Consider the following 13,090-nt stretch of genomic DNA (forward strand, 5'->3'; position numbering starts at 1 on the left):
ACTGAAGAGGTTTGCTGACAGAGAGGTCTGTGGATTACCTAGAGCAGGGGTAGGCAACCTGAGGCTCTAGAGCCACATGCGGCTCTTTAGCCCCTCTCAAGTGGCTCCTGTGTCTCTGACTAAAAATTATATGGAAATGAATTGCAATTATTTTTTTTAAAGTTTTCAATCAATTTTTCAATTGCAAAAACATGTAGCCTGTACACAGAATATGAAAATGTATTTCATTAACTAAAATATGCATCATATTTCTGTGGCCCTGGTGCCTTTTCAGCTAAATTTTGCAAAATTTCAAAAATGGTAGGCGGTCCTGGATCAAAAAGGTCTGACTAGCTATGGATTCCAAATCCAAGATAGGAGAAGTCTCAGAGGAAAGTGGAGAAGTTATTAGTGCATAGAGATAATAATAACAGTGCATGGATAGATATTTTAATTTTTACCACCAACACTGCAAAGTTAATGTAACAAAAAATAATAAATAGTGGTAAAACATATTGATGAATGCTTATGTAGACCCATTAATAATATTAATAGGCTAGTTTGACTATATGTGTTGTGTTACCTGCGGCTCCAGACAGATTTTTTTTTTGTTTTGGGCCAGAAATGGCTCTTTTGATAGTAAAGGTTGCCGACCCCTGACCTAGAGTAACTGGGATACGGGTCCTGGAAATTCATGTTGCTGTCTGATTTTTTAAAAATGCTGTGAATACAATTGAACTTTTATTCATCTCCATTGTGTTGGGTTGGTCACAGGAGTTTGAGAAATACATATCTCCAAGCATGAACAAATAAAACCAGAATCTGCATGGCTAGATACCACATGAACACAAGAGGTCATTTGAGTGAACTGACCCTTTAAGACTGAACCTGTGGAACCTGTTAAATTAAAGAGGTATTGTTTTGGTTGTGTGTCTGCATGTATATGTTTGCATGTGTCTGCTCTGTAAAGGAGCTCTGCTCTGGCCAGTCTTTTTACCTCCACATGTGGAGCAGTTTACTTCACAGGTAAAGAGCGCCGCTTTGCAGCAGCGCTTTAATTGACAGGTCTCTGTGTAACTGACTGTACGTATACTGTCCCTGTATTTGTGCACCTGAGTCTATTAGCATAAATGAGAGACAGGGGCAGGTATTTGTCAACAAATGCTATTTCAAAAGACTGACAGTTCCTCTCAAAACATTTTTTTTCAACCTGTATTTCTGCTGAATCGTTGTTTCTTCATAGTAGTGCGATGAGGGACATTTGTAAATCCATAATTCTCTCCCTGTGTCTCTCACCCACCCTGGGTGTTTGATTCCCAAGCCGAAGCAGGCCCAAAACAACAAGACATTCTTTGGCCGGGCTGTATTTACCACAGCTCCACCACAGAGAGTCAAGCTCCACCCACTCATGAAATCACTAAAGGGGATGAGAGAGAGTCACAGAGAAACAAGAGGAGAGGGCTGCCCTCATTTCACTTATTGACAGGGTCACAGAGACACTTCAAGAGTCCTGAGGGACAGAAAATAGTGAGACATCGTGATCATCACAAACTCTCAGCGGTTTGTACGGAGGGCACAGAGGGTATATGGTGTGGGGTACAGTGAGAATGAGCAGGTCATGTGTGTGTGTTGTTGTAAAGGGTTAATTGTACCCATGTTGTGGCTGGCTGTTCTCGAGCAGGCTGGCTACAGTCAGGCTGGCAGAGGGAACAGAGAGACCCTTTATAATACACTGCTGCTGATTGAAATCATATGGCATTGCCTGAAATCATTGCACTACTTTGAAGACAGACAAAAAGCATGAGAGAAGTGTTGCTGTTTCTTCAGCGCTCTGTTTTTGCTCTTCGTCTTCATTTTTGTCCCTTGTCTGGAGTTTGCTTTTGAGGTATCGATTGTCTCAGTGATATTTTTATTTGATTTATTGTTACTGATTTGACTTTAGGTGAGTTTTTAAGCCACTGTGCTCTATAGGTCAGAGTTTAGTCTCAGTGTCTAACCGCCCCTCCTTAACTATCCTTCTTTTCTACAGAGTCTGGATCTTGTCAGGTCTTGGTCAAGTGGCTACAGGTTTCTGTTTCACCCTCAACAGCATCCCTCTCAACCCCCCTTCGGCCTGACGACAGAGCAGCCAGCGCCTGAGAGGGGCTGGATGGCAGCAGCCCACTTCAAACTCACCGCAGGCCCCTGACGAAGACGCCGCAGGAAGAGGAAACAACAGAGAAAAGTCACCCAAAACAGCAGCAGCACTTTTCATGATGGCAACCAACAGGGAGCACCAAGTGCGTCACATGACCGGGTTCCCTCGTGCCATGTACCCGTTCACCTTTAACTCCATGCGGAGCCACTCCCCCTTCGACCTGCTGGCCAGTAGCCACCTGTTCGGCCGGTTCGGGGCAGACCTTCCCAAAGAGATGGCTGCATTATGTGAGTAATACAAAAATATATATTATTCATTTACACAACCTACTCAAACAGCTATGGAGATTTGTGTTACATCCCTGCAACAGAGTGTGTTGCTCTGAAAGATATGTGTTTCAAGAAAGACTTTCCATTGGGTGCATTTCATAAAAACACAGAAATTTCAAGAATAGTTTACAAATGACTTGTGTGACCAAATGTCACCATCTTATCTTACATGAACTAACATCAACCCACAAGAACGTGCACAGATTCTCCCGACTGAAAGAATCTCATCGTACTCAGACCAAGAGCTCAAAGCCACAGTGTCACATTCATCTTCATTCAAACTGCTGAAGAAAATGTGTTAAAATGTGCAGTATCATCAAGAGGGTTCAAACTGGGCCAAGGTTCAATCAAGAAATCCTCATCCCACGTACTCGCATGGGAGATGATAGTGTGCCTAATACCCATGTCCCGACAAGTCTTGTTTTGCGTAACACAGCAAGGCTTCAAAATTTTTGTCTTCAGGGCAAATTTAGATTAGGATAAGGCTCAAAATCATCGGATCGGATCGGATCGGATCGGATCGGATCGAGTTGAAGAGGAGAGGAGAGGAGAGGAGAGGAGAGGAGAGGAGAAGGAAAAACAGAAGAGTTTTTCCATGTGGTAAACCAGGCGGATGGCAGAGAGGGCAAGGCTGGAAAAAATAGCAAATATAAAATGCTTCCTGGTGTAGTTTCTGCTTTGAATAGAATTTAAATCCTTCAAATCACTTATTAGAACAGAAACACATGCAATTGCTTGACAGAAATATGGCATTAAAGAAACATGACAGTTTCTCATTTCAAAAACAGCAGTGTGTTTGTACAGGTATACTTTTGGGTCACAGGGGGTGCTGTTGCACTTCACAGTGACAGAGACGGACCAAAAAAGTTGATTTGAAGAGTGAAGGGCACTTTCTCCTTTATTAAGTCTGAACTTATGTCTTTGTGTTCTTCCCTTTCTTTCTCTTCTCTTTGTGTTGTTTCTTGATATTACAGGATCACAACATTATTTAACATGAAACTGCATTCATATAATTACTGTTAGTTCCCTGTCATGCTATGGTTGTAGCAACTTCAACTTGTGTACAGTTAGGGTTGCTATGAATTCTCTTTTTTTCTTTCTTTCCATATATAAAAATGTATTTAAAAAAAGATGCAATACATAATGTGCAAGGGCTGTGAAGGGGAATCGCTGAAAACCCTCCAAAGGCTTCAAAAGTGGCATGCAGGCAGCATATACAATATATAATTAATATTTTTTGCAAATGTAAATAACAATATTTGGCTTGTTTGCTCTCCTCTCTCAAAAACAATACTGGAAACATTCAACATCTATACTGAGAGGGAGGATCAGCAAGTATCGATCTGTGTAAATTTCCTCATTTAATCGTAAAAATGTTTCTTTTTAAAATAAGCTTTTGTCAACAATTCCTCCTTTTAGCGTGCTTTATATTTCCTTTTTTAAAAAAAAAATCCTGTAATTTCAGAAAATATAAATGCAAATACCTGCAACTTGAAATCATTTGCTTATTTATATGAATGCTTCCATCCTCCAGTTCATTTTGTTGACTATATTTGACCACTGTATGTATGATAAAGTTGTGCCAAATCAAGTGGAATGCTTGTATCCAAATGAATCCCTATGATCAGTACACTAGTGCAGTGTCCATATTAAACGCAGTATATCTCTCATCCTGTAAAACTGACATCTGTTATAGAAATACCTGCTGAACTCTTCTGTCAATCAGCGTTTGTGTGCCTCATCGTGCGTACGTAGATGATGTGCTCAGTGAGCTGCTGATATCTGTTTATCTGGAGACTCAGGCTGTATAGCCGGGCTTGCAGCTCTCACAATGTCATTACATCTTTGACATGTTGCCTCTGGGACATTAATACACATACACAGAGAGAGAGAGATATGAGAGACCGCATTATGTCAGTCAGGATTGATGACAACATGGGTGGTCACATGTGACAAAAAGAGAGCTGTCAGGTACATACAGATTATCTCACCGTAGTTATCTATGCTATTTTAACTATATTGGATAGTTGACAGTGAAGGCCGACAAGGAAGAATTGTGATAAAACCACGTGATTTCTTTTGCTTGTAGAGATGACATTACAAAGAAACATTAGTTAGATCACATAGCTTCAGTCCACAGTTGAATTCTGTGATGTGTCACTTTTTTTTTTTTGCCTTGTATAAATTGGTTTGGTAATTGTATGTTGAGCATAGCTTTGTATGTGTGTGTGTGTGTGTGTGTGTGTGTGTGTGTGCTATACTGGTGTGTGATACTTCACAAACAGAAGGAAAGCTGGAAATGTGGGTGACACAAACATGTAAATGAACCAATCCAATATAAATAGAGTGGTATTTCATCATTGTCAAAACAGATCAAAGGCGCAGTAAAAAAGTTTTGAAACCAAGTTAATTAACACATAGTGCACATTTCTAATATTGTAGCCTGTGCAACAACACCAATTAATTTAACACCAGTCAGTCAGTCAGCGTAAAAAATGTTTGTTGCAGCTTTACAAAATGTGGCTTTTTGATATTGCCCGAAATACCACCTCATGCGAGTGTAAAAACGTTTTTGCAATACATGGGAGTTTTTGTTAAACTGACGTGTTGCCATTTTATATTTGCAGTTTCACTTTGCACAATTTGAGGGTTAATGGACACCTCCCTAATGAAATTGGGTTATGTGCTGTTTTGAGATGCTAGCAGGTCATTAGTCACCTTAAATCCAGCAATGAGGAGTTATTCAACCTCAAAACAGGAATGCTTGGCAGTGGTGTAGGCTTTAGAACAACATTTACTAATACAACTCTTACAACAGCTCTTATGCCATCTAACAATTAGTGCCCCACAAATGGCATTTTCACGTTACATACTTTACGTCAAGTTATGTTAAGTTGAAACAATGTGGGGATGTACAATAACTAACGTGTCGAACCAACAATAACAGTTGGTTTGACACAGTCCTGAACAACGGTCTCCCGGGGGAAAGTCCTGTGTTTGTTTGACCCATCCACCACCCTTACATGGACTCTTGCTCTTCATGCTACTTCCTTCTTTACTTCCATCAGCTCACTGCTCATGTAATTGCAGCTAATGAATACAAATATACATATATATATATACAAATTTTGGTGCACTACTTTTCATTGGTATACGTACAAACAGTGCATGAGAGCAGTCCGTTTAGAAACGCGGCATTACTACCTGGAGGGCAGGACCTCCTTTGTTGTGACACATCATTTGTCTTTAGTCTGGCTGCAAGAGTTCACCTTCACTGCCACATTTTCTTTTATCCTTTATGTAGCCAGGAAGGTCCAATTGAGATACAAGATCTCGTCTTACAGGAAGTCCTAGTCGTATGCTGGTGTATCTAAAAGGCACATACAATAAAGTCCTTGTTGATCGGTCTGGAGTGCCTGCTGACATTGACAACTATTAGTTCCTCACTTGTGCATCAGTCCAACCTGCTAAAAGAGAAATTCCCAAAGACCTTTCCATATTGGATGAGATCATCTGGACAGCTCAGCAGGACAAACCTGAAATTCAGGAGCTGGACTGCGTCCGCTGGTGGGGAATGGCTCGCAATCTTAAATCTTAATCATAATGTGGGAAAGGAGTTGACACATTTATCCATCAGCTAGATTTTAAGAAATGATTTTATTAACTGTGCAGACATCCAGATGTGTAAACTGATAGTTTGCTGTGGCGGTTAGCCAGCGAGGGTTTTCAGTGCTGATTATTTCGAATGAGGAAGACAAATCTTACAAATAATGAGCCCATTCTTTATCATCAAGTGATGCTACAATGAATAACTTATTTCTCATTAGTGCAAAGTGAACAAAATTACACAAAATTACAATAGCTTAAGTGGGATTTGCCAATTAATTCAAACCAGGTCCTAATCAGTGTGAGTGGAAGACTGGACTTTGCTCCTTAATGAGATGAAACTCAAAACATCCCTGGACTTGAAATTAGCGGATATCCACATCAAAAGCTCTCTGCTGTGTGTTCAATCATAAACTAAGTTCTCTCCTCTTTAAGAGCAGTGGGAACTGGCAATAAGAATCGGAGCACACAAGAAACTCTTTTTGGTTTCAGCTCTTCTGCCCAGTTCTTCCTGGAACTGTTGTAAATACGTGATACCATCTCTGGATTTCAAGTAAATATTTGGAACTGTGTATTTTTTGTCTTTTTTCATCACATCAGGATCAGAAATCTGTCTAAATCAAAATCCTTGTTTAATTACTGAAAGAAAGAAATCTCAGTGCGATCCCGAGGAAAAGAAGTGTATTTTTCCACAATGAACACAATGTCCTTTCGTAATTTCTGTACTAGTCACATCTTGTTCTTTGCTGTGTTTTGAGAGTGTGTGTGTGTGTGTGTGTGTGTGTGTGTGTGTGTGTGTGTGTGTGTGTGAGATATTAGTAACTTGAACCTAAAGGCACAGAGCAAGACTTGTGTGTTTTTCTTTGTGTCTTTCATCACAGGCACTCTGTTTAAGCACATACACACATAATTGTCCATGCGTCTGAACACACACACACACACACACACACACACACAAACACACACACACACACACACACACACACACACACACACACACATTTCCACTGCCACTCTGTAGGCTGCACATTCCAACACCCATGAATATCACAAACCAGCAGTCTCGCGATCCCTGCCTCAACTTTGTGACTATATTTGTGCGCTTGCTGATGACCGCAGTGAGACTTTGAGCAAATATCTGCGGCCGAGGCGGAGGAGCTGCTGGTGGGGAAAGAGACAGAGACAGAGAGAGAGAGAGAGGCCATTGTTCGGCTGTGTGTGTTTGTGTCAGACATGACGACAGGATGAATAGCCGGAGAACTTGATTTTGAATAGTTGTAATATGACTCGCTCCTCTTACAAATTGCGTGTATGTGTGTGAGAAACTCGGAGAGCTGCAACTGAAATAGCGGGAGTTTATGTCAGGTTAAAAGTGAAAGAAAGTGAGACAACTTTTTTCTTTCTTCTTCACATTCGGCCTGTGTTTGTGTGTCTCTTTGCTCAAAGCAGCAACAGGGGGCAGGGTGCTGTGAGGCAGGGAGGGTAATTGTCTCAAGGTGTGGAGAGAGCTCAGCAGGCTGATACTGTGCTGCTCTGCTCCCTGCAGTGTGTCATTGTAGTGTGTGTGTGTGTGTGTGTGTGTGTGTGTGTGTGTGTGTGTGTTTGTGTGTGTGTGTGTGTGTGTGTGTGTGTGTGTGTGTGCGCCGCCCAGCCATGGTGGTGAAAGACAGGTAGAACTCCCCTCACTGAAACCAAGAATTGGGGTGGGGGATAAGTAAAAAAGTACTTTTAAGATAAATAAAAAAGTTAAGGGAAAAACAGCAGAGAGGCTGCATGCTGTTATCTTCCAAACAATAAATAAAAAAATAAAGAAATGGATTCAGGGGGTTGGGAGAAATATACACAAACAAACAAACAATGGGAGAAAAACAAAGAAAATAGAGAATTGTAACACACAAGGGTAGTATGAAGCGTACGGAGCCACGGGCAGGACAATTTGGGAAGTCAGTGTGTGTGTGCGTATGTGTGAAGGGGGGTGTTAGAGCCCCAGTGGGGGTTTCTTCCAGAGTTCATCCCTCTTGAACGAGGGAAGGAAAGGGAGGAGGAGAGGGAGGAGGGTGAGGCTGTCTCGTATACAAACTATCCAGACTCAGGGCCAGTGTGGTTCGCCTGCAGCAGAGTCCCTCTTCAGTATGTGACTGAACTATCCAATAAGCTCCAGGAGGGAAGATAACTGAATCCATTTTCTAGCTGAATTGAAGGAATTGAATTAGATATCCGCACACGCCAGGACCGAATGGAAAGAAAGGGAAGCTTTGAGAGATAAATAAGAGAGACACTGAGATGGATGACAATTGAGAAAGAAAAAGAAGGAATGGTGTGTGGATGGAAACAGATCAGAAGTAAAATATTACTGGAATAGGTCATACATTTGATCTCAAATATGAAATAGTCATTAATGAGTACAATTAGGGGTCAGTTTGGAGTCCACCTTTAGGCACACTTGTCCTTGTCTTGTAATTCATCCATTTTCAGCATTGTAACACTTTATCATACGGGTCTGCAGTTTCCAAATTGCAGACCCGTAATATTAATGTCTTATAACTTCCTGAAAATATCTATGTCATTGGGCACTGATATACAGACAGTATTCAGCTGGCACCAGTGTGTCGGACTGTGTGGCATCTAGAGATGAAGTTACAACACTGCAACCAAAGCAAACTTCTTTTGTATGCCGAGCACGTTAAAGAAATACAGGGGAGCTAATTTAAATTACTTTATATACTGCTAGGTAATTTAATCCATAATAATATATCATTATATGTCAACTGACTTATATTTTGTATTAATAATCTAAATTGCCAACATAACTAAATTTCTAAAATACACTAAGTGGAGTAGAAAGTTCAACATTTGCCTCCAAAATGTAGTGGAAGATAAGTATAATTTAGCATAAAATGGAAATACTCAAGTAAAATACAAGTATGGCATACATAAAAAAACACAAAGATTTTTAGCTTCAGGTAGTTTTAAACTAATAAAAACATTGTTATGAATATTATACAGTTTTTGTCTAAGTTGCCCCTAAATCCGACAGGCTGAATCTTGAATTAGAAATTGACAGAAATGTGCCCACATACATGTATGCAATTCAACATATATATAGCATGGACTTTCCTATAATAAATGAGTAATTGATTCACACTGATTTGGGTTTAAAGTGTAAGGTTGTTTTAAAGAACATCCTAGTCAACAGCCGCTTATTAGCTCAAAACCATTAACTGACATCTAAGAAATGACACAGAACTTTGCCTGTTTTCTATACAAGTACAATTACATGATCACATGTTGTTTTTCTGAAAAACTTTCAAGAAATTATTAGGGATCATGAAAATTGAAAATAAAGCATTATCATCTCTTTCTTGTTGGATTTGATAGGTTTCTTTGTCAACTTTCAGTTTTGTCATTATATTTCCTCGTGTTTATGCAAATAATAATAGGCTAAATATAAATCATAAATGCAACACAATATATGGGCTATCAGTTTAAGGGAAATTACAGGGACTGAGTGTGAGCAGGTGTGTTCCTGTAGACACTTTAGTCCTACTGTACTGTACTGTAACCACATCCATTTACAGTTAAAGTTTGGAAGTTTAGCAAATGACACTCTCACTAAATTGCTTCTCTCTCTGCAACTTCAGTTCTTCCCCAAACTGAGTATTTTGCTAAAGGTGGCAGAGCTGTGCTGTTTGCAAGCGAGGCAGTGTTCCCTGCTGTGGCGAAACAAAAAGGGAATTAATGCCAAAACAAAAAGAAAAAAAAAGAAGAAAGAGTCAAGGGAGGAGGGAGTTGGAGGTGAGGAGTGTTTGTTTTCATTTGCAGAATATGAAATATGAAGAGGCGAGTTGGAAAACTTGAAGGAGAAAAGGGGGAAGGAGAGAAACTTTGGTGCGTGGCCAATCAGAAAGCTTGTGCACACCCCCTCAGGCACTGCGTCCCTCCCTCTCCTTCTTCCTGGACCCCACCTCCTTCTTCTGTGCTCAGAGAGCATGCAGATATTTGGCTGAGCCTGTGGTGGAGTGTGAGAGGCCCAGAGAGCCGGCAAGAGGGGAGCTCAGATAAGTTACAGCAGTCAAACAGGCAGACAGGCAAGTGATCTGTCGGAGAAGTTTAGGTTGTAGAGCAGAAATAGGGTGAGCAAGAAGAGATTTTGTCCAGACAGAGGACTTAGTTTGGAAGAGACAGTCAGGGGGGCAACAAGAGACACAGAGAGACAGGGAACACCTGGACCAAGCAGGGCATTGAGTTACTCTCAGGCACAGGAAGCTTTTACGGTTTTTACAGCCACTTTCTCTCAGCTTGGCTGCAGAACAAAAGGCTGAAGTTGCGGTGATTTGAGAGGGGCATGTTTGACTGCATGGAGGCTCTGGGGCTGGCCCCGCGGCCCCTGTTTGATGTGTCCGGACAGGGCTCCTGCATGCTCGGCAAGGCCACCCCTTACTTCTCCGGCCTGGACCCTTTTGCCTGGGCCGGGACCAGCAGCATTCAGTGTGAGTACTCCATCCTGTCCATCAGACTGGAACAGAGCAACTGCGTGTGTGTGTGTGTGTGTGTGTGTGTGTGTGCGTGTGTGTGTGTGTGTGTGTGTGTCTGCTTATCAGAGTCCTGGTTTTGTTTTCATAGAGCTCTCTCCACAGGAAGAGTCAGATTCCTTTCGATTCTATGTACCCATTCTCACCCTGCTTTGTGTTTGTTTATGCGCTCAGCGTGCTTTGTGAGAGTGAGTGAGTGAGCTGGGGAGTGCGTATTTATACATCATCGTGTTTGTTTTCTTTATGAATGACTTCACATGATTGACAGCTCTTTTAAACAATTCGGGGACCTGACCCGGCGACATGTCCAGAAAACAACAACGTCCAAACAGAAACAGCACTGACAGATTGAAGGCAAATGGGCCTTGAAATCACATGGTTGTGATTTGGCCAATAACCTCGCACACACAGAACCACAGCTAGTGAGAAACAGATTGCAAAGCATAAAGACGGATATGAATGGACCGATTAACTTCTCCATCTTTTACTTTAGTGTTTATTTGTGTTGGCATTTGTGCTATTAAAAGGAGTTAATAAAAGCTAGAATTCATTTTGTCAATATTCCTCAGAGGAAAAGATGATGAATAGAATGAGATGTCAGTTAACCCTTTGAAACCTGGAGCAACATTGCTTTCCTTGTGCTGCTTTCAGATGTCTTTCACAAGTATTTAAACATTTAGACTTTGATCAAATTGGTGTGATTTATTTCACTAACATTGTCAAAAAAGACAATGAACAGCTTTGCAAAAAAAATGTTTTACAATGGAGTAAAATTAGTAAATTATTTGTATAAAGCTAAAGAAAAATGTCTAGGGGACAAAGATCCAATCTAGGGGGGAAACTATTTCTATAGATAATTTAATTTAGAATTATTATATTTCTCAGGTACAATTTGTTCATTTTTTGTTTTGTTTTGTTTTTAACATTTTATTTTCTTATTCTAGTACAAGGTAATTTTCTCGTACTTTTTTAGTCATGTCCTGCTAATTGTTGTGTAATTTCTTCTTTTGTTGCTCTTTGCCATCCTCCCATGTTTTTGAAAGAGACCAGGCCAGTTTGTTCAAGTTTTCAAGTGTTAAAAGATAAAGTATGAATCACTTGACATATAAGCTGTTTCCCAACACAACCCCTTCAAAAGACCTGAGTAGACAAGGCACAGATTGCATCAGGCAGGATTAAGATCCAGTGTTACACAGGAGCAGTCACACAGACAAACCCTGCAAAGATAATTGTGCAAAAAAAACCCTCTACCTGACAAAATAATAAGCAAACCTTTTGTTAACGTCATGGAGTCCACTTTCAGACTCACTGATTTCACTAAGCTTTGTGGCTTCAGAAAATCAAACATTGACTCTGTTTATCTCTAGAAACAGACTTGCTGAAGTCTATTCTTATGTGTCACCGAGCTGTGCGAAACAATATTTCTGTCTGAAATATCTTCTCCGCTGTGGGATGTCCCCACTGAGCACCTTGAGTCTATTTATCTTCAGTAATTATTTAGATACCAGTGCATCGAGCACTGTCAGGTCCTCCGTCCTGCTAATGATGATGGATGAGCAGTCGGGATGACAAACACCACAGCAGGGCCTGTTTCAACTCGCTAAGGAGCTTCGCCAGATGCCAGCCTGACAGACAAACGTCCACAAATGTTCATTAATCAGCGTTTCTTTATATAAAATTTGGTTTTGTTTCTTTTCTTTTTAGCTAAAAGGTTGGAGGTTCAGGTCTCTGCATTGACTAAAAAAATGTTCACTGACTGAACAGAGGGGTTTAAAGGGGGATTCAGCCCCATTGAGTAACCTGAGATAATTCATTGAAAATAACACACAAAAAGGTTTCACCTCTGACGCTTTATTTCTTTATTGAACATGCCAGCATAGATTTGAACTCAACTAATCTCTCTGAGGCTGGGTTGGTGGACTGTAAATCCCAATGAACTGCTTATGACTAGAGCTGAAAGGATTAGTAAATTAATTGTTTAGTCAGTCAACAGACAAAGAGTGGCAACTACTTTTTATGACTGACTAACTGCTGTTTTCAAACTCTCCTCTCCTTTCCTCTGTTTTACCTCGCTGACAATGAATCCCTGAAAATGAACATGTTTTGGACTGTGGGTTGAAACAAAAGATGTCTGAAAACATCACAGTTAAATTAGAGCAATTTTTTATAAATTTTACAGACCAAATCATCAATTGATGAATAAATCGATCACATAATTGTAAGTTTCATCAATCTGCCCCACTTAAAACTTTGACACAGCTGCCTCATTTTTCTCTTCTGATTGAACGGTAGGCATTGCTGGCATACTTTGACTTACAATTGCTGGTAGCCAATTTTAATGGAGGTTGTACAAATAATTTCAAAAAATAGACAATATTATCATGAAAATCTTGAGCAATAAAACCTACTTCACCAGCATTCTTCAGTTCCCACTGACACTTTGACATTAAAACCTTTTTTCGAAGAGTAAATCTAAACATATAGACTTTTCTCATTATTACAAGAAA

At 40.4% G+C, this 13,090-nt stretch overlaps 1 protein-coding gene across 3 annotated transcripts in view; it reads left to right on the top strand.

Annotated features, from left to right (window-relative positions):
- The window catches only part of LOC121953106 (retinoic acid receptor gamma-A-like), a 43,098-nt gene that overhangs the window by 11,497 nt on the left and 18,511 nt on the right, over positions 1-13,090 (top strand). Inside the window, exons 1-2 of one of the 3 annotated variants that reach the window (XM_042500057.1) lie at positions 1,824-1,864; positions 2,009-2,403. In XM_042500057.1, the coding sequence (XP_042355991.1) occupies positions 2,232-2,403 (172 nt within the window). In that variant the 5' untranslated portion in view covers positions 1,824-1,864; positions 2,009-2,231. Of the gene's footprint in view, positions 1-1,823; positions 1,865-2,008; positions 2,404-10,050; positions 10,542-13,090 lie in introns of those variants that run through there. The other 2 variants (XM_042500055.1, XM_042500058.1) reach the window with 2 other exon arrangements.

Source organism: Plectropomus leopardus, chromosome 2, assembly GCF_008729295.1.
Source record: "Plectropomus leopardus isolate mb chromosome 2, YSFRI_Pleo_2.0, whole genome shotgun sequence".
Classification (NCBI taxonomy): Eukaryota; Metazoa; Chordata; class Actinopteri; order Perciformes; family Serranidae; genus Plectropomus; species Plectropomus leopardus.